The 26,940-nt window shown below is 41.7% G+C and overlaps 1 protein-coding gene across 3 annotated transcripts in view; it reads right to left on the bottom strand.

Moving 5' to 3' along the window:
* Nucleotides 1-25,147, bottom strand: part of LOC103974431 (serine/threonine-protein kinase ATG1c) — a 29,090-nt gene extending 3,943 nt beyond the window's left edge. Inside the window, exons 1-7 of one of the 3 annotated variants that reach the window (XM_009389265.3) lie at nt 24,611-25,147; nt 21,737-21,854; nt 21,561-21,619; nt 17,794-17,858; nt 16,724-16,817; nt 16,562-16,642; nt 16,373-16,478 (exon numbers count right to left, since the gene is read on the bottom strand). In XM_009389265.3, the coding sequence (XP_009387540.1) occupies nt 16,373-16,478; nt 16,562-16,642; nt 16,724-16,817; nt 17,794-17,858; nt 21,561-21,619; nt 21,737-21,854; nt 24,611-24,865 (778 nt within the window). In that variant the 5' untranslated portion in view covers nt 24,866-25,147. The remainder of the gene's footprint in view (nt 1-16,372; nt 16,479-16,561; nt 16,643-16,723; nt 16,818-17,793; nt 17,859-21,560; nt 21,620-21,736; nt 21,855-24,610) is intronic. The other 2 variants (XM_009389264.3, XM_065162864.1) reach the window with 2 other exon arrangements.
* Nucleotides 25,148-26,940: the final 1,793 nt, after the last annotated feature.

Genomic DNA, 26,940 nt, shown 5'->3' with positions numbered 1-26,940 from the left:
ATTTTCTATTCAACTCATCAGTGCGAATTATCAGCATCCAAGTATTAATACATTGTTATCCCTAGAGTTCTATAGGGAGTATGAGATTTGATCTAGATCTTCTATGCTTCAAAATTGCTGCATCAGCATCCAAGTATTAATACATTTCTATCCCTAGAGTTCTATAGGGAGTACGAGATTCCATCTAGATCTTCTATGCTTCAAAATTGCTGCTTTAGGTTTCACAGACTTCTGATCAAAGCCTTGAGTTAAAATGGACATATTCGACAAACATGATGCACAAAGGGTGTTTAGATCAAATGGAGTCAATCACATAGGAATGAGTCGGCACTAAGAAGGGGAGGGGGGGTGAATTAGTGCAGTGGTAAAATCACGTCGTTTCGTACGATAAAACCGATTTCGGAAACTTGTTCAACTTGAAAGCGTATTCGTAAACGTATTGAAAGCAGTAAGCAAGTAAGGAGGTTTGCAGTAAGATAAATTGCACAAAAGAAAAGGCAAACCGGATTTTTGTAGTGGTTTGGTCGTCGTGACCTACATCCACTCCATTGATTCCTCTTCCGTCGAGGCCACCGGCATCCACTATCGATCTTCCTTTAATAGGCGAAGATCAACCTCCTTCTTACACCTATCTTCTCCTTTTCACTGGTTTAGGAGACAACCTTTACAAGCACACACTCCTCTCTAAACAGAATTCTAAGTTTCAGCTAGAGAAGGGGATTTCTCAAGAGATTTCTATAGCATTTTCTCACTTTTAAACTCTCTGTGCTTGTATTTGTTAACCAGAGATGAGAGGGGTATTTATAGGCTTTAAGTTGATTCAAACTCGGAGCCTAAAAAGGTCTCATCCCAGGTTTCCTGGGTACTAGGCGGCACTACCACCGTAGGATCTGCCACTGGGCGATACCACCGCCTAACAGGGGCGGTACCACCGCTGGCAGCATTACTGCCGGCGGTACCACCGCCCAGATTTCCTGGAGTGTTGTTCCCCAAGCTGACACGGACAGCTGATTTTGCCTAAGTCGTGCGGCACCCTTGCGTGTCCGTCCGCAAAGGTCAGCCTCCCCGAAGCCTCCCCTGGTCCCTTAGGACCCACAAAAGAGAGAACAAGACAGAGAAAACGCCTCACTCGGGATCCACAAGCAAACATGTCCGAAAAACACTTTATAGACAATGCAAATTACAAACAGACTTTACAAGCTCTGAACAGTTGCACAACAAAGGGTAAAATGGTCCATTACAGACCGAAAAGCTCTCGCACGTGTCCACATGACACAACCTTTATTTACAAGCCTAAAGAGGCCACCAACCCAACTAAAGTGGGACTATTAAGCCTTCGGCCGCCCCTTTACATTCTGTACAAGGCATGAACATGCCAAAAGACACGGACATACATAAGCATTACATCAAACACCTTGTTTCGAAGTTTGTCCGTGACATTCTCCCCCACTTATCCCTTCGACGTCCTCGTCGAAGCCTTTGTGAACACTGCAACTCTTCGCCTTTGCTGAGTCTTCAATCTTCTGCTCCAGCTGCAATGCGCCTCCTGGCTCCCAGCTGCTCTCCGCTGCTGTTTTTAAGTAGTCGAACCTTTGATCCGCCATGCTGCTACAACTCACCAATGACTTTGACTCTGTTGTGGGGTTGGCTGAGTTGTGTTGATCCTTGTTGATTCCTGCGGATCCGCCAGATTAAGGAAAAGACCATCCTTACTGCGCCAGTCTCTCAGAAATTCCTCATGCTACTTGAACTGGGTGGATGCTTGTTGGAGCTTTAACGAGCATCATCTCGCAAACTTCTGAAGTTTCAGGTCCTTCCTCCACAAAATCTGCTCATTGACTCTTCTTTCTGTTAGTTGTCACATCCAAGTAGGTTCGCATCACTTCCGCTATCGATTGGCATTTCGTTGGGAAATGAGGCGGACAATCTACTCTCAGTAGCACTGATCACCGTTGGTGAGGATTTGACAACTATTATCTTCCATCATCTTCGAAGGGTCTTTGAACTTTTGCAGAGCTCCTCTGCTGGATAGATAAGAGAATTGGGGTACTCGGTTTCGCCCATTCTCTTAAGAGTTGAGAAGGCAAAGGTTACTTGACTTCGCCCGCCTCCTCGAGGTTGTACTTCATGCATCGAGCTGGTTACTGGCCTTCGCCTGCTCTTTGCTCACACTTCTGAAGCACTTGAAGTGTTTGCACTCCTTGCGTTGAGTTAGCTACTATGATTCACCTTCTCAATGCCATCGAACTTCTGGAATGCGGGAAGTTTTCACCCCAACTTGGAGTAATTCTCTGATAGATGAGGTCGCCTCTGGGATTGTACCGTCTTCTCCATCAACCCTGCCGCCTACTCCACTGAGTAGCAAAGGTACAGCACCGCGTACTGCCTGCTTCGTTCCTTGGTCGTGCACTCTTGCATGACCCGAAGTCCTTCACTTACGGCTATCTTGATGAGAAACTTGTTGACACCGGTCTTACGAAGTTTCTTGGCCTCTGCCCTTCAGCCTTGTCTCGGTACTTGGAGATTGCCTCTGCATGCTCCACCTCCTCGGCCCCTTTCACGACCAAACGCTCTCCCTCCATGAGAGCAAGGGATTAATGCTTTTCACGGAAGTCCCACCTCTGCGGTACCATGGCGCTGTCAATGCCCATGGCACTACTATCCGTCGACTCGCATCTGCATCCCTTTTCTTCACAATCAGTAGACATGCCTCTGTGGTACTCCTCCGAGTCCACCTCCATTCTAACTGATGCTTGATTTTGGGTAGCTAAGTCCCTCTGGACTCGTCGTCGCTTCCTCGCCCCTTTCGACCCCCTGCTTCAACACCTCTGTGTTCTCCAAGCAGAATGTTTGGTCGATGGAAAGACAGACTGCAACTCCCATGCATGGCCTCTGCCATCACGTTGTAGGATTTGCACCGATTCTGTTCTCCTTAGCTTCCTTGGTAGCAACGTTCGCTTACTCGACCTTGTCCTCTGACTTGTCGGGCTCCCTTAAGCGAATATGAGCTCTGGAGCAGTCCAACTCTCCAGCTGCTCCGATCATACCTCTGCATGATCAAGTCCCACTCATGGAACTCACTGGTACTTGCATTCGAACTTTTCCCTTGGTGGAACCCAGCCCCCATATGCTGATGACCAAGGTTTTCATCCGATGCAAAATTCGATGCACGCCCGGAAGACCCGCCTCTGCGGTACCATGGCCTTCACTCCTTGAATCCATAGCCCTTCTTGCCGTCGTGTTGTTCACCGAAGTGGAGCTCCCAGTAGCTCCCGATCATACCTCCATATGATCTAGTCCCTCCCGGGACTGAGTCGTGTGTATCGCATTGCCACGAACTGTTCCACCACGATCTGCTGCACCATGTCGCCTCCTGGTGACATCTCCATTGCATTCTGATCCTTGTGGAATAAACTCGAATTGTGAACCCTCCATGTGTGGCCTCTGCCAATACATCGCAGGGTCTCCTCCACCTTCGATTTTGTTCGCTCCTTTGGCAATCGACCTTCATCCACCCACTCTTGGGTCACACCTAGATGAAGCACCGCTCTAGGACAGTCCGTCGCCTAGTAGCTCTCGAAGTCCACCGACTTCACTGTAATTTGTGCACCATTGTCTGGATCCTGGGCCTCTGCCCCTACCAGCACAATCTCCGCTGCGCATTGCTTCCTTCCTGGCAACTTGAATGGCAACACTGTGGCATATTCTTCAAGAGTACCCGCCTCTGCGTCCTCTTGCCCCGTGCTAAGGCCTTCTGAACTCAACTTCGCCTCCACAAATTGAGTCGCCTTAGTTCTTCCATCAAATGCTCCTCCGAGATGAAGTGCATGTGCCCCGAAGCTCCCTTCGTCTTTGGCACCATGCAAGATGAGTCCGCTCCGTCAGAAATGAATGACCCATGGAACAACATGATCCTGCTCTTGCCTCTGCAATTGTTCATGTCCTTGACCTCTGTCTAAGGAAAGAACTATGCCTCTGCTCCATGTTCCATCTTCTATGCTGGCTCCCTTCATGCGGCTTGGGTACTTCGCCAAGTTACACCCAAGTTGCTCCGCTCCTCGTTGTTGCATTGAGTAGATGGTGGCCCTCGCGCCCACCATTCCACGGGTCAGCCCTCCCTTGAGTCCGATCTCCATATCGACTCCAAGTGTGCCTTCATTTAAGTTGCTTTAGGTCGCTCCCCCACTTGATCTCACAATGCATCCACCAATGCATTCTCTCGAGCGAGATCATACGACAACTCCTCGCCGCTTGCTCAGTCCATCGAGCTTCGTGGAGTTGTTGTTTGTTGAGGTACTCCTCCTCAACATGTGAGGTCCGTCTCACATGATTCTCCCTCTGGAGAGCCGGGACTTATCCCTCCTGGATAACTATCCCGTTGGAGCAACACCTCTCTTCGTTTCGGAGACCACCATCCCCTTGGACTACTCCGATCTGCTGAACAAACTGTGCACTGTTCTGCCTCCTGCAAACGCACTTGCTAGATTGCGACTCCATGTCAATACAGCCCCCACTGCACCCCTCAAGGCCTAGCAACATGCTGAACTCGTTGCACACTTTAGCCTCCGACGGACGTATCCTTCATATGCCGAAGAGAAAGTTTCAATGCTCCATGGCGCCGAGTTTCGGTCGCCTTGGGATGGCCACGAACATTCCATCGTCCGCATACAAGCCCATGCATGAGTACCAAATTCTTCGAGTTAGCAATTCCCCTCACCTCTGTGAGCTTTGCATAACTCTTTTGGTCGTTAAGCAACTCATTCCACCTTGCATGGTCTCATTCTTGCCAAGCGCCTCGCTTGCCTAGAGCACCATCAAGTATAGTTGTCAACGTTGAGTCATAGCTCAAACTCAGCCATCCCAACCTTTGTGCGCTCCAAATTCTTCCAAGCTTGCCTGTTCTCGTGGTGCCTCTTGCGCGAAGGGTTGGCCATTCCTCTTAATGTCAATCTCAGATGCCCGCTCCTCTGAGCGACTCTTTTCCCTACATCTCCATGCCTATTTTCCCTCAAACGGTCGCGCGTTTGCTAACTGCCCTCAACGCAACCCCACTAGGTCCCCCACGTTTGCATGCTAAGTGTTTCTATGAGTGCTTGTCCCGCTCTAATACCATCTGACACGGACTTAGCTGATTTTGCCTAAGTCGTGCGGCACCCTTGCGTGTCCGTCCGCAAAGGTCAACCTCCCCGAAGCCTCCCCTGGTCCCTTAGGACCCACAAAAGAGAGAACAAGACAGAGAAAACGCCTCACTCGGGATCCACAAGCAAACATGTCCGAAAAACACTTTATAGACAATGCAAATTACAAACAGACTTTACAAGCTCTGAACAGTTGCACAACAAAGGGTAAAATGGTCCATTACAGACCGAAAAGCTCTCGCACGTGTCCACATGACACAACCTTTATTTACAAGCCTAAAGAGGCCACCAACCCAACTAAAGTGGGACTATTAAGCCTTCGGCCGCCCCTTTACATTCTGTACAAGGCATGAACATGCCAAAAGACACGGACATACATAAGCATTACATCAAACACCTTGTTTCGAAGTTTGTCCGTGACAAAGCGGTGCCACCGTCGGCCAGGGTTTCAACACCCTGGTTGGGCCTTGAATCCGGCTTAAACCAGCCCAAGTTCGGGCTTAGTTGACCCTTAACTGAGTTGATGGGATTACCTCCCAATCCCAACTTTAATTATGTGCTAACTACGATTCCTAAGACATATTCTAAGCAAGATAAGTCTGATTTCTTCCGACGAGCTTCCGGCGAACTTCCGATGATCTCTCGGCAATGTTCCGACGGACTCCCGGCAAGCTCCTGGACTTTACGACGATCTTCTTGGCGAGTTCCGACAAGCTTCTTTGGCAAGCTCATGGACTTCTCGGTTGGTTCCAACAGAACTTCCGACGAGTGTCCGGACTTTCGACGAACTATCGAACTCCCAACGAAATCGCGTTCTTGACTCCGGGACTTCATTTTGCTTTATGTCTTGCTATCGTAGTTAATCCTACACACATAAAAACACACTTCGATCTAGACAATTATTACTAAGAATGAATCATGTAGTCCGGCATGTCATTGGTCCATCGACGCTTCATCCGATTTTTCGGCACATCGTCCTCTCGTACGGCCTATTGTCCAATCGGCTAATTGACCTCCGCAACTCCGATATCCTTGGCGCAATATTTGCTCTTCTTGGCCCGATGCCTGAATCCATAGCCCGAAGCCTTTTGTCGATACGTCGACCGATCCTTCGGCCCGACATCCAATCTTCTGACATGTTTTCCTCCGGCCCAACATGATTCTTCCTGCTTTAATTGTCTCTCCCTGATTGAAGCATCCTGCGTCACTCAAAACGCAGATTAAATCATAAACACTTATCAATTGATTTCATCATCAAAATCCGAGATTCAACAATCTCCCCCTTTTTGATGATGACAACCAATCGATGACGGAGTTAACCTTAACTCTCTCTATCAATATACCATATTGATAGAACCTTGAATTCAAACTGAATTTAAGTCATTGCAAATTTCATCATGAATATTTTGCAACACGTCATCATACATAACATGATCAAACTTCTCCCCATTTGTCATCAACAAAAAGGAGAAGTGTAACTTTCAAATGTTTGGATATAATGTCAAATCATCGTATACTAAACATAATCTTCAATTTTATCATCATGCAAGCTAGCAATAATTTTATAACATTTTAAAACATGCAAGCTAGCAATTTTGAGATGTTCAAGAAAGCAACTCTTGCTTCTTGAAATATAAGTTTTGCTAGATGTGCTAAGTTAACATTTTTTGTTTCTTGAGATAGGCAAGATAGTACTTCTTGGTGATATTCAAGATAGCAAGTTCTACATCATGCAAGCTAGTGAATCTTACAACATTTTAGAACATGCATAATCACCAAATCATCATAAAGTTTAATGATATGCAAAATTACAAATATTGTAAGTTTGCATTTGTGCTTCTTGAGATTTGCAAGATAGCACTTCTTGCTTCTCTTTTAAGATGAGCAAGCTAGCAATTTTTCTCCACCTTTGTCATTGTCAAAAAGAAGGGAAGAATAAAGTTTCGAATCTCTTTTTCCCTTTACAACAATTTTCAAATCAGGACAAAAGATAAATAATCAAAAGATGAAAAATCAAGTTATGAATGTCAAAACAATTTTTCATCATGAATATTTTATCATTGCATGCATTATTATCATAAGTTGAAGTATTGCATGCATAATATCAAATCATCATTCATAATTACATTAATGTTTCAATCATTATTTCAATATGTTTGTGTATCATTATAGTTTCAACTTACAACATGCACAAATTTAAAACTTTACATATCATCCTTGATGAGGATAGTAATTACGATAAGACTCGGCTGACGTCAACCGAAGCCTCACGCCTCGATCGGCGCGACTGCACTCGATCAACCGAACCGGAACACCGGCCGAGGCGCATTAACGCCTACTCAGGCGCGGTTCTTCACGCCACGCCAGCGCCCATGTCAGACGCTATCAGCCTGCCTCCTGCAGGCAGGCACATCAAACAGCAGTAAGCTTCCCTATAAATACTCTCTCATTCATCAGAAAGGGGGGGACACACATACAAACACTTCTTCTTCTGAAACCCCCTCCACATCCTTTGCTAACTTGATCGTCGGAGGGGTCGGGTCGAGCCTCCCGACCCGACCTTTGTGCAGGTGCGAAGCCGAGGGTCCCCGCCGGCCGTGCGGACGACGAGCCCCTGCCCGGAGGAGACGGCGACCCCGTCCCGATCGGACCACTACACCGGACCGACCCCGGGGGCTCGAGGCACTCCCCGGAGAGATCCCCGACGTCCGGACCCGAACCGAGCCACGTCGGCCCCGAGGCCACGGCTCTCAAAGTTGTTTACACTAACAGATTGGCGCTAGAAGGAGGGCCCGGAATGTCGGGTGACCACCCGAATGGCTCAGATGAGCCCACGGCTGAGAGGTCACACCCGACCGAAGCCTCGGGGGAACCTCCCCCGCACGGAGACCATCGTGACGAACACCCCGCCACGACCTTCGAACGATATTGGTGAATATTCAACGACCCGGGCTTGTCGCCGCCCGACGGCGCCCCAGCCAACTCAGCGCCCGTGTCGTCCGAGGCCTTTCAGGACCTCGCTCTTTAAGTCCGAGCCCTGATGGAAATGGTGCAAACCATTATCCCGCTCATTTCTCATCCGGCGCACCCGCCTGCGATCGAACCACTACGACAACGCAAGACGCCCGTTCGGGCCCACATGACGCTTCCGGAGCCCCCCACTTCGCCTCGGGTCCGGCCGGCCCCACTCGGGGATCTAGTGATAGCAAACCCGAGCGGCCGCCCAGAACCCGAGGCACTCTCTTCGGACTCCCTGCGGGCCCAGTTGCGCTTCGTCAGCCAGCGACTCGACGAGGTGCAGAAAGAGGTTCGCATGTCCAAGGGAGAGCTCGGGGAGGACGCACACCAAGGGTCTCCCTTCACGCCCGAGATACGAGATCTGACAGTCCCCCTGGACTTCCAGCTCCCCTCTCTGGACGCTTACGATGGCTCCGCCGACCCGACGGACCACGTAACCGCTTTTCGCGCCCAAATGGCGCTATACGGAACCTCTGATGCCCTGATGTGCAGAGCGTTTCCTACCACTCTGAGAGGGTCGGCCCACGCGTGGTATGGCGGCTTGAAGACCGGAACGATTGCTTCTTTCGACTAGCTCGCCAATGACTTCGAGCTCCACTTCGTAGTCTATGCACGGCCAAGGCCCTCCACGACACTGCTCCTCGGACTCAAACAAAGGGAGGACGAGCCCCTCTCACATTTTGTGGATCGCTTTGCCACGCAAATCCGGGGTTTGCCGGACACTCACCCTTCTCTGTTGGTGCAGGCGTTTATAATAGGCCTGCGACCTTCCAGATTCCTCTGGTCCCTCGTGGAGCGACCCCCCGCTACGGTGCCAGAGATGCTCCAGCGGGCTAACCGGTACATCGCAGCCGAGGCCTGGGCGACCGTGAGGAGAAGGGACGACCTCCGACCGCGAGCTCCATAAGAGAGGCCAAGCACCTGCGGTGGCTACCCGATGTAGTCCTCATGAAAAGAAATCTAAGCCCGGCCTTAGTCTCTTCTGAGCGAAGGTTCAGTATCTACCTGACCCCCTCTCGGCTCGCGGTTGGCCCCAGCTTAAACCCCTCTGACTCTACACGGCTCGGTCATGGACTACCCGAGTCCACCTCAGCGCGGCCTGCCCGCCTGAGTTGTGTCCCTCGGTCCGAGCCACTTCCCTCGGCCATGGACTACCCGAGTCCACCTCAGCGCGGCCTGCCCGCCTCAGTTGTGTCCCTCGGTCTGAGCCACTTCCCTCGGCCATAGACTACTTGAGTCTACCTCAGCGCGGCCTGCCCGCCTGTGTTGTGTCCCTCGGTCCGAGACACTTCCCTCGGCCATGCACTGCCCGACTCCACCTCACTCAGCCTGCCTGCTTGAGTCACATCCTTTGGCCTTTATCAGATCCCTCGGACATAGACTGCCCGAGTCCACCTCAGCGCGGCCTGCCCGCCTGAGTTGTGTCCCTCGGCCCGAGCCACTTGCCTCGGCCGTAGACGGCCGAGCTCCCCTCAGGGCGGCCTTCCCGTTCGAACCTCATCCCTCGGTCGTAGACTACCGAGCCCCCCTCAGGGCGGCCTTCCCGTCCGAACCTCATTACTCGGCCGCATGACGCTCGAGACCACGCCTGCGCGGTCTGCCCGCCTGCGTCGTGCTACTCGGCTGCATGACGCTCGAGACCACACCTGCGCGGTCTACCCACCTGCGTCGTGCTCCTCGGCCGCATGATGCCCGAGACCACACCTGCGCGGCCTGCCCGCCTGCATCGTGCTCCTCGGCTCCATGTTCCCGAGACACACCTGCGCGGCCAGCCCGCCTGCGTCGTGCTCCTCGGCTCCATGTTCCCGAGACACACCTACGCAGCCTGCCCGCCTGCGTCGTGCTCCTCGGCCCCATGCCTCCCGAGACACACCTGCGCGACCAGCCCGCCTGCGTCGTGCTCCTCGGCTCCATGTTCCCGAGACACACCTGCGTGGCCAGCCCGCCTATGTCGTGCTCCTCGGCCCCATGCTTTCCGGAACACACCTGCGCGGCCAGCCCGCCTGCGTCGTGCTCCTCGGCCCCATGCTCCCCGAGACACGCCTGCGCGGCTAGCCCGCCTGCGTCGTGCTCTTCGGCACCTCGGCCCTTGGCCCCGAGACACACCTGCGCGGCCAGCCCACCTGCGTCGTGCTCCTCAGCGTCATTTTTCCCAAGACCGCGCCTCCGCGGCCAGCCCGTTTGAAAGCTTAAACCATGCCTCGGACTCCCGTTACAACGTCTGACGCATAGCTTCTTTCCGGGGGGGAATATGATGAGGATAGTAATTACGATAAGACTCGGCTGACGTCAACCGACGCCTCACGCCTCGATCGGCGCGACTGCACTCGGTCAACCGAACCGGAACACCGGTTGAGGCGCATTAACGCCTACTCAGGCGCGATTCTTCACGCCACGCCAGCGCCCATGTCAAACGCTATCAGCCTGCCTCCTACAGGCGGGCACATCAAACAACAGTAAGCTTCCCTATAAATACCCTCTCGTTCATCAGAAAGGGGGGGACACACATACAAACACTTCTTCTTCTGAAACCCCCTCCACATCCTCTGCTAACTTGATCGTCGGAGGGGTCGGGTCGAGCCTCCCGACCCGACCTTTGTGCAGGTGCGAAGCCGAGGGTCCCCGCCGGCCGCGCGGACGACGAGCCCCTGCCCGGAGGAGACGACGACCCCGTCCCGATCGGACCACCGCACCAGACCGACCCCGCAGGCTCGAGGCACGCCCCGGAGAGATCCCCGACATCCGGACCCGAACCGAGCCGCGTCGGCCCTGAGGCCACGGCTCTCAAAGTTGTTTACACTAACAATCCTTACTCTATGCATGATACTAAAAATAAATCAATCATCATATCATACATGATACTCATAAGCTAGCAAATTTATATCATTTTAGAGCATCAAAACAATATCATTAGTATTTCATGCATTCATATCATTACATCCATTTCATCACATGAAGAATATCAAAAATTAATTGGGTGATTGGATATACACTAAATGAATACAAGGGAGTTTCAAAAGATGAAAGAAAAATCAAGTTATGTATATCATGTTCCAAACTTCAAAGCACATCATCTCAAGTTGTGAGTATAAAAAAAAAAATCATGGAAACATTGTGATTCATTAGGACAAATATTCTCATTAATAAACTGCAAGAAATCATTTGAGAATAAAAAGTGAGGGATCTTGATTCAATTAAGGAAAATATCAAGATTTGATTCCGAGAATCCAAGATCATGAGTTCAACAATACTTCTTTTTAATATATAGCAAGTAGAATAATAGGAGATCAAATAGTAAAAGATCTTTAAAAGAAATTTTAAGTCATGAATTCCTAAAAAGATATTCTCTTTAGTAAATCACAAAAGGAAACGCAGGAGAAAAAGATTTCAATTTATGCATAAGAAATTTTATGATTCAAATTCAAATCTCAAGTAATCCCGAGGAATCAAAATCACGATATAGGTAAAGACTCATTCAAATTCAAATGATCAAAATCATCAAAATCTTTTCAAGAAAATTTAATGAAGACAACGTAAATATATTCTCATGAGAATTCGATTCATGCATAATGTCTCAATTTTTCATGAATGTCATAAGACATGATTTATTTCAACAAATCTCTTTTTTTTATAAATAGCAAAAAGAAACATAAAAGATCAAATGATACAATATCTTGATTAATACATAAGAAATCTCAAGTTATAAATTTTGAAAAATCAAGATAAAACTCATTTAAATTCAAATCATCAAATCAAAATCATTTTCAGGAGATTCTAAGAATAAAGATAGGTTCATTAGTCTCTCCTTTTTGAAAAGTCGATAAAGTAGAGAAATTTTTTAAGGAGAAAGCTTTCTTCTTTTTAGTGATTCAATTCATAAGATTGATTTCATAGGAGCATGCCTTTTTTATTTATGCCAAATAAAAACATACATCATTCATTAACACCGAAAAAGAACTTTCAAAAGATTGCAAAAATTATCATGTATAAGTTCGAAATATAAACTCGTTAAGCATGCTGTCAAATCATCATTATATTTTCATTAAGACATCAAGCATTGTTTTGTTGAACATAATGTTGAATGATTCTTAAAGATATCTAAACTTCTTTAGTTTCAATTTGTGTGATTGACTTTATATTAGCATGCCCAAATATTTGTTCTTATGTCAAAACCATGCATCAACGTTTAAAACAGAAAAATAAAAAATCATCAAGATCAAAAAGTATAACACATAATTCCAAAACATATAATTTCAAATCATTACTTCAAATCCTCATGTATAAAATAAAATAATCAAGATATACATTATTGCTTCTTAAAACATACATAGGATTTATCTTAAGTATTAGATTTATGTCTAATATTTTTGTTCATTTATCATAAAATATATAATTTTTATTATCATTTTTAAAATTACTAGCATGATCCCAATTTATGCATTTTCATTACATTATTAAACATGTAATTTTTAAAAAGAAATTTATATAATTTTTTTAAACTAAATTAAAAATAACTCATGAAGAACATCAAGTACTTTCAAAGTAAACTAAGGGAGTTTCGTTTGAGTTGTTTACCTCGTTGTAGAAAGTCGTTATGGCGTAGTTTGCCACTTCGCCTTTGTTGATTTTCTCCTCGTCTTCGGAGGAGCTCGATTCATCCCAAAGTTATTCCCTCTTCTTGCGTTCATAGCAAATAGTTGCGTTCTTTTTGTTCTTTAATTTTTGTTTCATGAACTTTTTAAATTTCATAGTGATGAGTTCAAGTTCACCATCACTTGAGCTTATGCTCGAGTGGTCTTCAATTGTTCTTAGTCCAAAATCCTTCCTGTTCTTTGGAAGGTGGTTCTCAAGTTTTTCACATGCATTGCACATCATTTCATAGGTCATTAGGGCCCGATAAGTTCTTCGATCAAAAAAGTATTCAAATTTTTTGATTCTTAAATAGCCGTTATTTTCGAATCTCAATTTTTAGAAACCGATCGTAAAATCTTGTTAACGAATTCAAAATTAGAAAAGCATTTGCCAAGAGCTTTTAAACCATTGACGATATCCGTAAAACGAGTGTACATGTCAACAATGGTTTCGCTCGGCTTCATTCAAAAAAGTTCAAAATCGTGCATTAAAAGATTTATTTTAGAATCTTTTACTCTGTTAATGCCTTCGTGTATGATTTCGAGAGTGTGCCATATATCGAAAGTCGTTTCGTAAGTAGAAACCCGATTAAACTCGTTTTTGTCTAAGGCACAAAATAGAGCGTTTATAGCTCTAGCATTTAAAGAAAATGTTTTCTTCTCTAAATTATTTCAATGGTTCATTGGAAGAGAAGACCTACGAAAACCATTTTCAACAATGTAATCCATAAGTTCAAATCCAAAGAAAGCAAGAACTCTCCCATTCGAGTTTTCTAATATTTGTAGTCCATCCCATTGAAAAAAGGAGGACGAATGAAAGAGTGACCCTCTTGAAAGCCGAAAAGAGTCATTTCTCTAGGGTGTTAAACTAAATGAGAAATACGAGGCTTTGATACCAACTGTTAGGAACGAGTCGGCACTAAGGGGGGGGGGGGGGGGGGGGGGGGGGTGAATTAGTGCAGCGGTAAAATCACGTCGGTTCTAAAATTTTCTTTCGTTTCGTACGATAAAACCGATTTCAGAAACTTGCTCAACTTGAAAGCGTATTCGTAAACGTATTGAAAGCAGTAAGGAGGTTTGCAGTAAGATAAATTGCACAAAAGAAAAGGCAAACCGGATTTTTATAGTGGTTCGACCGTCGTAACCTACATCCACTCCGCCAATTCCTCTTCCGTCGAGGCCACCGGCATCCACTATCGATCTTCCTTTAATAGGTGAAGATCAACCTCCTTCTTACACCCCTCTTCTCCTTTTCACTGGTTTAGGAGACAACCTTTACAAGCACACACTCCTCTCTAAACAGAATTCTAAGTTTAAGCTAGAGGAGGGGATTTCTCAAAAGATTTCTACAGCGTTTTCTCACTTTTAAACTCTTTGTGCTTGTGTTTGTTAACTAGGGATGAGAGGGGTATTTATAGACTTCAAGTTAATTCAACTCGGAGCCTAAAAAGGTCTCATCCCAGGTTTCCTGGGTATTGGCGGTACCACCGTCGTTCCTGGGCGGGCGGTACTACCGCCGTAGGATCTGCCACTGGGCGGTACCACCACTGGTAGCATTACTGCCGACAGTACCACCGCCTAGCCTGGGCGGTACCACCGCCCAGATTTCCTGGGATGCTATTCCCCAAGCGATGCAAACGCCGGCCCTAGCGATGCCACCGCCGACCAGGGTTTCAGCACCCTGGGTGGACCTTGAATCCGCCTAAACCAGCCCAAGTTCGAGCCCAATTAGCCCCTAACAGAGTTAATGGGATTACCTCCCAATCCCAACTCTAATTATGTGCTAACTACGATTCCTAAGACATATTCTAAGTAAGATAAGTCTGATTTCTTCCGGCGAGCTTCCGACGATCTTCCGGCGAACTTTCGATGATCTCTCGGCAATGTTCCGACGGACTCCTGGCAAGCTCCTGGACTTCACAACGATCTTCTTGGCGAGTTCCGACGAACTTCTTTGGCAAGCTCCTGGACTTCTCGGTTGGTTCCGATAGAACTTCCGACGAACGTCCAGACTTCCGACGAACTCTCGAACTCCCAACGAAATCGCGTTCTTGACTTCGGGACTTCATTTTGCTTTATGCCTTTCTATCGTAGTTAATCCTACACACATAAAAACACACTTCGATCTAGACAATTATTATTAAGCATGAAACATGTCGTCCGGCACGTCATTGGTCCATCAATGCTTCATCCGATTCTTCGGCGCATCGTTCTCTCTTGCGACCTATTGCCCAATCGGCCAATTGATCTCCACAACTCCGTTATCCTTGGCGCAATATCCGCTCTTCTTGGCCCGATGCCCAAGTTTATGGCCCGAAGCCTTCTGTCGATACGTCGATCGATCCTCCGGCCCGACGTCCAATCTTCTAACATGTTTTCCTACGGCCCAACATGATTATTCCTGCTTTAATTGTCTCTCTCTGATCGAAGCATCCTGCGTCATTCAAAACGCAGATTAAATCATAAACACTTATCAATTGGTTTCATCATCAAAATCCGAGATTCAATATTTTTTTCATCATTTTCGTTGAAGCGAAAAGAAAAACAAAAGGCTCAAAGATGGTATTCGTCTAGTAAATAATGAATTCTAAAGAAGAGGAAAGCTCTTGCATTTGCTATGATATAAGTAGGAAACACAAATGCAGACAAAGTTGTTGAGATCAACTGCATAACTAGACAAATGCATTTGCATTTGCCGCTTCCCCCCTTCAAGCTGAATGTTCTACCATCCTTCATGGATTACAAAAGGCCCAAGACTTAGGACTTCAACAAATTTTGCTCCACACAGATTCACTAACCTGTGTAAATTTTGTCAACAAAGTTCACACATACCCTAGTACCTCCACTCTATGTTCCTGGACATTTTTAGAATTTCCAGCATAGTAAATGTCATTAAAGCTGTTCATATCCCTAGTGGTCAATAGGTAAGCCCATCTCTTGGCTACAAGGGCTTTTGTTCTTCTAGCAGCTGCTCCCAGGGAGTAACTCCCCTCTTGTCTGCTACTTGTATACCCTCTTTTGTTTAATAAGCATACTTAGTTCTTTTCTTTTAGAAAAACTGTATGATTAGACTTCTCATTGAGCATTGAGTTGCATAAGATGAACTGACTTCAGAAGAAAACTGGAAGAAGTGAAAGGAGAGAAGAAGTTGAACAATGAAATAAAGAATTTATCATGAATGATGCAGCCCAAGTAAGATTTGCAAACAGGAACCAGTCTCTTGTAATGCTTTCTCTTCGATAAGCACTTTGACATATCTGCCTTCGAGATTTACATTTTTCTTGTTGCAAATTTTGTTGCTCCTTGCTTTCTGCTCTAAGTCTAGGATAACTTGGAGGGTTGCTCCTTGATTTCAGGAATCTAAACAACAATAAGTGTAATCATGCTGTCCATCAAACAAAATCCTTCTCTTGCCTTGGTTCATCTTCATTAGGATTTTTTAGCATATTAGGGGGTTGACATATAGTTAAAAGCCAGTTGTTGAAATATAGTTTTCCATTGAGTTCTCTTAATGTTGATTGGTACTCCATGGCTCAAAGAAGGCTTACATGATGAATCATCTTTTCAAGTGAAAAGGCAGCATACCTGCATTACGACGCAATAACTTTTGGCACAAATCCATACAGTCACAACTCAAATTGTAGCCCAATGGGAAACTTAGCTCATTTGTTTTGACTATATTCTGCAGCAACTGCTTGAGAAAGGTCCTATGTTACTGTAAAATTACAATTGCTTATGTGGTACATCATTAACAAACTAAATAAGCAAACCAACCTGTATTTGACTATTTCCAGTAAAAGGTGTTTTTCCTGTCACAAGTTGATAAAGAATAACACCAATGCTCCATAGATCTGCCTGTTATTAGAGTGAAACATGATCAACAGACCTGCATGAATTATGGATGGTATTTCTTATGTGGCAAGAATTGGAACTCACCTTCGCATCATATTTCTGAAATTGCATTACTTCTGGAGCCATATAAAGAGGTGAACCACAGAGAGTCTCAGCTAAGCCACGAGGTGGCAGAGATCTGCCATGAGTTTATTACGATAGACAGCCGAAGCACCATATAAAAAATATATATATATTCCATAAAGTGACCAGAAAAACAATCTAAACAGAAAAAGCAATTCAAGAAATATGGCATTCCAACAAAAGTTTTACTGATTATGAGATACTAAGCATGTCTTGCATATTTGAAATGTTGAAAGACAATGAAAATTGAGTTAAAATTATTATTTAGACATTGCAAGAGATTATGAATAAAAAAAAAGGCTCTAGAAAAATATCTCAGAGCATAACCTCGCAAAAGCTAGAAAATTTTATAAAGGCAAAAAAATAATGATGAAATTAGCAAAGATATAATCTTAGAACAGTACCAAAGTTTTTTTTTTTAGCACCAGTGTAGTTGACAGTGTGAAGATGCAGACAAAAGACCACACTGGAATTAGTAGTTCACAGTCAAAATCTTTTTAATCTTAAATCATGAATTATTTGAAGTGGTCCACTTTCACAATATACCAACGGAAAGACAGTGAAACAACTAAACATATCTGATGATGTTTCTTTTCTAATTCTATTGAAAATAGATAACAAGATCTCAGACAAATTTTGGCAAGATGCAACATCTGAGCCAATTTTATGAGAAATGCCTTGGTTAATGGTATTCTAGGATAGAGAAATCAACCTATTCTACATAGCTCATTTGGATCCAAGAAACTCATGTTGTTAGTAATGCAACAACTCATTACATTGATCAACAAATATTGAATAAAAAGAACTTGTAACGTTAGTACAACATCGTAAGGCTAGCATGTCAAGAAAAGGGGAGGCTCACAAGAAAAGATTGCAAGTAGTGATCATTAATTATGGAAAATAAGAATCACATATATGACATTCTATAAGATTGGCTAATCCATGCATATCAATTTCATGAAAAACAATAACAAAATAAATATACAGCATTAATATTATAAACAAAGCAAGAACAAGAATAAAAAACTCACCTTGCAAAGCCAAAGTCTGCAATTTTCAGGACAGCATTTTCACCATATGATGAGAGAAGAAGATTCTGTCTTACAAAAATTTAAGCATTAAAGTAAAAGCAGTTGCAACTCTAAAGTTCAAAACTAATTTTAGTTAGCAACAGAAATAATTAACTGTTAACTAGACATGAAGTACATTAAAATCTAAACATTGCTTGAAAATATTTAAACAACAATAACAAATAACCTAACTGAATGTACCAGTGATAGAAAGTTAAGATGGCAGATTAAAGCATAATAAGCTGCCCAAAAATAACTCCAGCTGAAATTGATTTTCAACAGTAAATTCTCAAACACCAAAGTACTCTAATAACTATGCAGTTAACCCAAAAAATCAGAATAAGAAAATATAGAATTCTGAATTAAAGCCCATGTGTAAGCAGTTTTTCTTTTAACACGAGGCATGGTGGTTGTTTGAGGATTAGTCGTAATTTATTGGTAGATATTTTTGAGATATTTTGTCCAAATTTATTGGTAGATAAATTATATTTAAGTAAGAATAAGAGTGTATCTAATTCTATGTTATGAGGAAAACTTAAAAGAAAAACACTTAATTGACACTAATTAACTCTAATTAGACTTTAATCGCACCAAATACAAGGAAAAACACTTAATCAACGAATAAATTCATAATCAAACAACTAATAACAAGCCGTGATTGACCTTAGATACCCCCAATTTGGGGCTAAAATGTAAGAGAATAGACCTAATCTGGACTAAACGTATGGCAATGACCTTACGTTTAACCTTCATTATTATGCATTAATGTGCTTCTAATTATTTGAAATTATAAATAAAACATAGGAAAAGTTAAATGCCTTTAATTGGAGAGAAATTCCACCGGATCCTAAGTTCCAATCTCTCTTTATCCAAATCAATAGCTTGACTACCACTAACCACCGATTAGAAATTTTAATCACAAGTGACTGTAAGAGAGTGAGAATGAGAGTAAATGAGTGTGAGTGAAACAGAGGAGAGGAAGGGGGATTTAAAGAGGCCCCAACGGTCAATTTGAATGTTGGTGACTGTTGAGGTTAAACTAGAACCGATTTGGGTCATTATCAGTCAAACTCTGACCGGCACCAACACATATCAACTGATAGAGGACCTGTATCAATCGTATCGCCCAATACAAACCCTGTACGGACCTATACCTGGACATATACCTGCATCTTGTCAAAATGAACTGCTTCATGTACCAGTCAACTAGCTACTCAAGCGATATGTACCACACGTTTCCTAACGTTTTAGGAAAACATCAAACAATGCTATAGACAATAAAAACATTATAAGATTAATGGTAAAAAATATTCTATAACATTTTTTTCAGGAGAATAAATTAGTTAAATAAAAGATGATGCCGAAGCTTCAAGTGAGATAACATTATAGCATATGATATCTCCGATGAACGATGGTAATAACCTACAGAGTCAAAGTGTGATTTGATGTCATTGTGGTTAAGACATCTTCAAGACTTCATGAATATCAAGGTTTGACGTACCGAAGCATACTGCTCGGTATACGCAGAACATTGGTACACCCCAGTATACCGTGTTGGTATGCTTGGTCCAACTCAGTACATACCATACCAACAGCTAGTCGGTATATCGATACAGACCAGTAATGCAAATCATGATGAATATATTACAAATATACTTGGTTCTAGGCCAAATACTGTTTCAAACTAGTATGATCATAATATTCAGAACTATAATCCTGTAATGACTGACATAGTAAACCATCACAAAATATTTTCTTTTCTCATTATAAAATATTTGGTATAAAGTTTTTAAATACCCCTTGATTTTAACCTCTAAAATTGTCAAGAATGCAAAATTGTTATATTCTCTAACTACAAATACTTATAAAATCAACATCTGTACAAAAATACATATTATCAGCTTTACATATTTCTGATATATGCTTTTCCAGGTATCACAGACAAGTACATAATCAATCATGAAGACACACAAGGTGGCATATCTAACAATCAGTCTGTCCAACAGCTTATAATATTTTGAATGGACAATTTTTTTTCAATTGGCCACTTCTCAAATAGACTGACCAAGAAGCTAAAAGATAAGTGCACTATAAATACATGCACATGATGGCAACCATCACTGCCAACCCTTTCATGGAAAACATATATAGACATTTTAAGGAACAAAAAGCCTTCTTTATTGTTTGAAACTAAGTGATCTTTGTCATGTTGCACTCTTTAAACCTAATGTGAAATATCTTGTTATTTTTAGTGGTCACTTAAACGTCTTGGACATCTGAACCTCCTAAATGTTCTCCCATTTCAGTTTAAGTGGGGCTACTTCAATCTACACAACCAACCATTTCTCATCCAATGTTCCCTTATTATGCTCAAACTCTATTTTCACAATTCAAAAATCTTCAATAAAGAAACAAAACTATTGTCGACTTCATCGAGATATTCTAAAATTGATGGCCCAAAATATCACTCGAGTTAGAAGAACAACTTGTTGCGAGATATTTTGGAGACTTAAGGATAACAATCTAACAATATCAATCAAACATCTAGTGATATAAAGTAGAGAACCTTAACAATAACAATTCAACATCTAAGGAATGGTTCTTCCTTTATAATAACAAAAATAGATGTATTCTAGTAAAGCTCATCAAATTCAGTTACCAAATTGCTTAAAAGAAAGAAACGGGCAGCAATGTTGGTTCCAGACTGTGCCAAGAGAGGAGAGGAGGGAGAAGAAAGAGAAACCAGCAAAAGAGGGAGGAGAGGAGAGCAGGGAGACAGCAATGGCAAATCTAGGTTGCAGTTGAGAGAGAGGGTGGAGAAGAGGAGCAGGGAGAGGGGAGTGGTGAGGATAGTGGCAGTTCTTAGTGATAGTTGTAAGAGGAGAGAAGGGACGACAGAGAGGAAGGTGAAGAAGAGAATGGAATGGGGATCATGACCAAAGCAATTCTATGTTATGGCCGATAGAGTGAAAAGAGAAGAGAGAAGGGGCAGAATAGGGAGGAGCAGGGAGTGTGACAGCCACAGTTCTAGATAGTGGTTGACAGGTCAAGAGAGGAGGATGGAGGAAAGAGGAAGTAGCCATGGCCAAGAGAGGAGAGGAAAAGACAAGGGAGTAGTTGAAGAAGGGTTTCAACTTGCCACCAGCAAAAGAGGGAGAAGAAGGATGGAGCCACAACCAAGAAGAGGAGAGGGAAGAAGGCAAAGGGATGGTGACAGAAACATTTCCAAATTACAGATGAGAGAGAAGAGGAGGGAGATGGAGCAGAAGCAGAGGGGGAAGAAGGCTCTGCAACAAAATGATTACTTCAACATATATGCTTCCTAGCTAAAGATGTAGTTGTCTTTGAAAATTAGTATAATTTTTTTTATAAAAGTACATCCAGTTTAAGCTTATAATCACCCAAATATAGAGAACTCCTGACTAAAGACTAACCACTATTGGCTCAGACACGAAAAGGAAGTTTGTTAATTCAGAGAGAAAAATTGGCTTATGAAAGCCCTGAAGAATAATTAATATTTGAAGCCAGTAAGCCAGTAAATATTCATTCAATCAGGTGAACAGTCCAATTTCTCTTGACAATTAAATAAGGCTTGGAGTCTTAACATATTAGAAAAATCAAGATATAGACGCACAACATTTCAGCCACCTTTTATGCAGAATATCCATAAGTTTCAGATATTAGAGAATAGAGATCAAGCAATGGTATGGGAGCAAAAAGGATAATACCTGTGGCTTTAAGTCACGATGAATGACATTGTTATCACGGAGAACCTGCAAACCAGAAGCTGTAAAGAGAATAAATCATCTGAAATTAAATTAATCAAAGTCTCTACAACAAACTGCATGAAAACACATTAGTACGATCTTCAATAACAAAATTTCCAACATACAAACCATGGTACCTAGTTGTTTCATGAAATGCTTTGCAGTTGCTTCCGGAACTCTACCATGATTCTGTATATACACAGACAAATCGCCACCTCTGCAGTACTCCAATATGAGAAATATTCTGCCAGAGCTCTGATTCAAAATAATATGCATAAACAAAAGTACAGATTTAGCAAACTGCATGAATGCAAAGTTAAGATTTTTTGCTACTTAAATTTGCTTTCACAAAAATATAAATAAAGACCTACAAGAACTATCTTAAAAATAAAACAAGAACAAAAGTACTATCAGCTGGTGAAAATTGCATCAAGTCCACAAAGGGTCAACTTAAAAGAAATTGAACTGTTCTTAACCAACAAAAGAACCAAATCAACTGTACTAGCAAAAGAAAAGGAAAAAAGTTAGGAAAAAAAACAAAATAATCAATAAAGAAGAGAGAAAGATAGCCAGCAGTTCTTTATCTAGGAGAAAAGCATATCATACCAGCAAAAGAATCCTTTTGTTTCATAAATAAATCAGGTCTCCTAGTTTACTCAATTAAAGATTTTAGAACTACAGAAAGCAGAAAGAAAAAAGAGGAGATATAGCCTCATTAGTACCTCATTAGTCGATTGAAGAATAGTGGTATACCAAGTTTACCAAGCAGAATATACAAAGCTGAGTCACGACCGATACACTAGTATGCTATGTTACTGCATAAATTTTCAATCATTGTTTCAAATAATGATCGATCAGTACATACTGACCAGTATTTACCAGTGCAACCGAGAACCATATAGATCAGTACCGGTCAGTACTCCATGTTTTAACTTTTTTTCATTAATACTGGGTGATACAAGTTGTTAACACTGTCCATCTCTGGTATATCAGTACAATACTAATCCAACAAGGTGCTAGAATCGACATTGAACTAAGATTAATCCTTGTTTCAACATTACTATTTTAAGGGGACAAGCAACTGGTGTCAGTATCACCTCACCTATATAATCTAGTTGGATCGATTTTCTAAAACTTGCTTTATGGACTCAATAAAAGGGAATTAATCATCAATAAATACAATCACCCACAACCACATCTAGTTTCATTGGCAAATTTGAGTCCCCTTAGGAAGCATTTATATTAAAAAAAATCCTATCAACCATAATGTTAATAAAGAAGGCATTCTATCTTTTTATATCTTTTCCAAAATATATACCTAAATGGCATCAAACAAGCAACTAAAACTCCCTAGTGAAATCCCAAATCAATTAATAACAGATCTGGTCTGGTCTATTACATCTATATGGAACTAAAAAATTCAACAAATCTAAATATCAATTGTTCAAAATAGATCTAACCTCAAGCATGGTTGCATCTATCTTTTTATATCTTTTCCAAAATATATACCTAAATGACATCAAACAAGCAACTAAAACTCCCTAGTGAAATCCCAAATCAATTAATAACAGATCTGGTCTGGTCTATTACATCTATATGGCACTAAAAAGTTCAACAAATCTAAATATAAATTGTTCAAAATAGATCTAACCTCAAGCATGGTTGCATCTATTTACTCTATTAATTTTATTGAAGCGCTTAGATTTTCATAATGTTATGTATCTCTTTCCGTACACTTGACTTACAAGGTGTGATGACAAAGGAGATAATAAAAAAAAGACCTTGTGCATGAGGCTTCTGGCAGTGCAAGGATCAAATTATACAGTTTTACCCATATACTTAGGGTGGCTATTTTCGTGGGTAATGACAAGAGCTAATATCATTCCTCAAATGGGTTGACCTATGAATTATGAATATATATAGTCTAGATTTGATATATTAGCATTAATCAAATTCATATTAGACCAGTATATTGGTACCATACCAAATCAAATATAAATATATTAGCATGCAATATATCAAATCTGCTTAATATCTAGCAATAAACCTCAATTTATGAACTGCAATATGCAAACATCTATAGAAGTTTAAAGTCAATGTACTATTTATGGGTTGCAATATGCAAACATATGAGGAAGTTTCAAGTAGCTGCTTGATTGACAAATCTGCTTGCTGATTCCCTAGCATATTCATCTATTATTCAGGGCTTCACTTATTAGATTCTAGGACCAGACTAAAACTGAAGATTTCTCCACAAAACCATGGCATTCGACCTGTAATAGTGAAACACTACTAATGTACCAGGATTTTGCAGCCAGTATATTCTAAGAAGTACATTTGGTGTTGTTCCAACTTCCTAGTTCTCACTTGTATTAAGTTGTGCGACCTCACTCATCAACAACAAGAGGTATGTCACCAAGCTAAAATCAAGGATCAGGTAAGGGTCTCATCGACAAACACCTGTGCCAAGCATAATTTGACTCAAAAACCATCCTAATACCTTAACACAATTCCTCCTCACAGGTACAAGGAAAGAACACAACGGTAGTAACAATTTACATTCACATGAGCAGATAAAGCAGAGGTAATTCTGTGCAGCATCATCACAGCAACCAATTGCAATTATTCATGTATGGAAGAGCCCAACATTCACAAAAGCAATCAAGAAATTATTCCATGAGAACTTTTTTTTACACCTTAAACATTGGTCTGGTGGTGGTGTATCAGAGCGACTTACCAAAGTTGAGAGCTTGAAACCACAACTAAAACATTTTTACACCTTAAACATTAGTCCGGTGGTATCAAACCCTTTTACCAAAAGTTGAGGGTTTGAAACCTCATCCGAGATAATTTTTTTGGTTTGAATTTTAATCTTGATTTTACGAAGATGTCAGCTAGCTTGGCTGGTATGGACTTTGACAATTTATCGCAAGGTCCTGAGATAGAATCCTGCCTTTGCGAGTTATCCTTTGTGAAAAATATATATATAAAAAAGAGGAAGGATAGGGGACCTGGATGAAGTCGTAAAGGGCGATGATGTTGGGGTGGTTGATGCGACGGAGGATGAAGACCTCGGACAGAAGGTTTTCCTGCAACTTATTGGAGAGGCGGTCCATGGCGATCTCCTTGACGGCCACCTCCGTACCCCGCACGCGGTGTCGCGCCCGCCATACAGTGGAGAACGCCCCAGCCCCGATCTGCTGCCCGATCATATAGTCCCCAACCAACCGGCCCCCTCTCGCCACGCCGCCCCCAGCGCTGGCCATCAGCGAAACCCTAGGGGAAGGCGAGGAATCCTTCTTCGTTCTCTTCTCTGATTAATCGACTTATTCCGGCTCGCCTCTCTGCTTCTTCGTGTTGGTATACGTCCGAGATCTGATTCCGTGTGCGTACAAGAAATGGCAGCAAGCGGAAGCGAACGGGGGATTCCAGATTGCGAGTCCGTGCGGTGGGAGAGAATGGGAACGAGAGAGCTGTTGGTTTTATCTCTCAGATTATTTCTAATTATCCTAATCGTCCGATTAATTAGATCGTTAAAGGTTGATAAGATCGAGTTGGACGAGCACGTCGGCAATTTAGGAAGGAAGAAAGAAAACATTTACCGAAGACCAAACGGGAGACGCGGTTGTCAAAGTAGAATTCACGTAAAAGAATCAAAATAAATGGTACAGTAATGCCGTAGAGGCGTCCAAAATTAGGGTAAGAGAACATGACAAGCAACGGCCGGTAAACAAACAACACGTTTCCAATATATGTCGCTGCTTTACCCAATCCTTTCTATATTCAACCAAGCAGCGCGTAATTTCGCGAAAGAAAAGACATCAATATATATATATATATATATATATTAATTATATATATATATATATTATATATATTAATTATAAGTATACAAATTATGATTATAATAGTATTATCTAAATAATTAAAATTAAATAATAACATATTAAATTTAGGATGTGTATTTTTCAATGTCATTCAAAAAATCATTATCTGATCTACGTCATCGTCAAGCTCATCTCCTAAGTAATTTTACTAGACTTCCTTTTTATTGATTGATAATTTTAATTAAAATCCAATCAAATCTATAATATATCTTACCTATCTAGATAAGTTTAAGTAATCTAACATTATTCCACTTGACCTTGATAAGATGTAAAAAATTTTAAAATCAAAATAAAAAAATAAAATTTTATTTAAAAATAATTTTATTTAAAAATAATTTTATTTAATTGGATTCTAAAACATTAAAATAAATATTTTACACATATATTAAATTTTATAAAATAGGCCAAAATTTGAATAAACAAATACTACATTAAATTTGACTATCAATGTGAGTCACAACGTTATATGTCATCAATGTCATAATTTTTTTATCTATCACAACACTATTAGCCCTTTCTAATATAGTCCAAAATTATCTCTATAATCTATCTTATCAAAATAATCCTATTATACATATTCAATCATACATACATAAATATGAACATATGAACAGGATAATAAAAATAAATAACTTTAATTTCATAAACAAGAATGTCAATATCTATATTATCTACTCAAACATGCATATCTTTCTTTTTGGATTACTCACAAACACAATCATAAAAATATATTTCAAACTATAAATCCTAAGTGAATGGATTAACAATTAATATAGTGAAACCCATATTTTTAATTAATAATAATTATTTTTGGATTCTTTTTCACTAATAATAAAATACTTTATACCAGAATGCATAGAACTACTATAGTACTTGTTAATTTTAGATAAATAAGCTATTGTGGTATGTTACAAAGTATCTTTAGTGACTTGACAATTAAGTTTGACCATACTAAGTCTTGAGATAAATTTTTATAATTATAAAACTTGATTAGTGGCTTCAAAGAATATCACAAAATCAACTTTTATTATTAATAAAATAATAATATATTACTTTATATTTTTTCTTGTAAATTGTCCCTTTAACTAATAAATATAAACCATGAAATATATTTTCTATCATCGAGATAATTTATAAATCAACATACAAAAATTGTTGAATCTCGTATTTTAATGATGAAACTACTTGATATATGTTTATGATTTAATCTGCGTTTTGAGTGACGTAGGATGCTTCGATCAGGATGAGACAATTAAAGCAGGAAAATCATGTTGTGCCGGAAGAACATGTCAGAAGATTGGACGTCGGGCCGGTGGATCGGTCGACGTATCGACAGAAGGCTTCGGGCCGTGGACTCGGGCAACGAGCCAAGAAGAGCAGGTATTGTGCCAAGGATATCGGAGTTGCAGAGTCAACTGGCCGATTGGGCAATAGGCTGCAAGAAAGGACGATGC

This window comes from Musa acuminata, chromosome BXJ3-8, assembly GCF_036884655.1.
Source record: "Musa acuminata AAA Group cultivar baxijiao chromosome BXJ3-8, Cavendish_Baxijiao_AAA, whole genome shotgun sequence".
Lineage (NCBI taxonomy): Eukaryota > Viridiplantae > Streptophyta > Magnoliopsida > Zingiberales > Musaceae > Musa > Musa acuminata.
The sequence above is the reverse complement of the archived record's forward strand: the minus strand, read 5'-3'. Positions and strand labels throughout refer to the sequence as shown.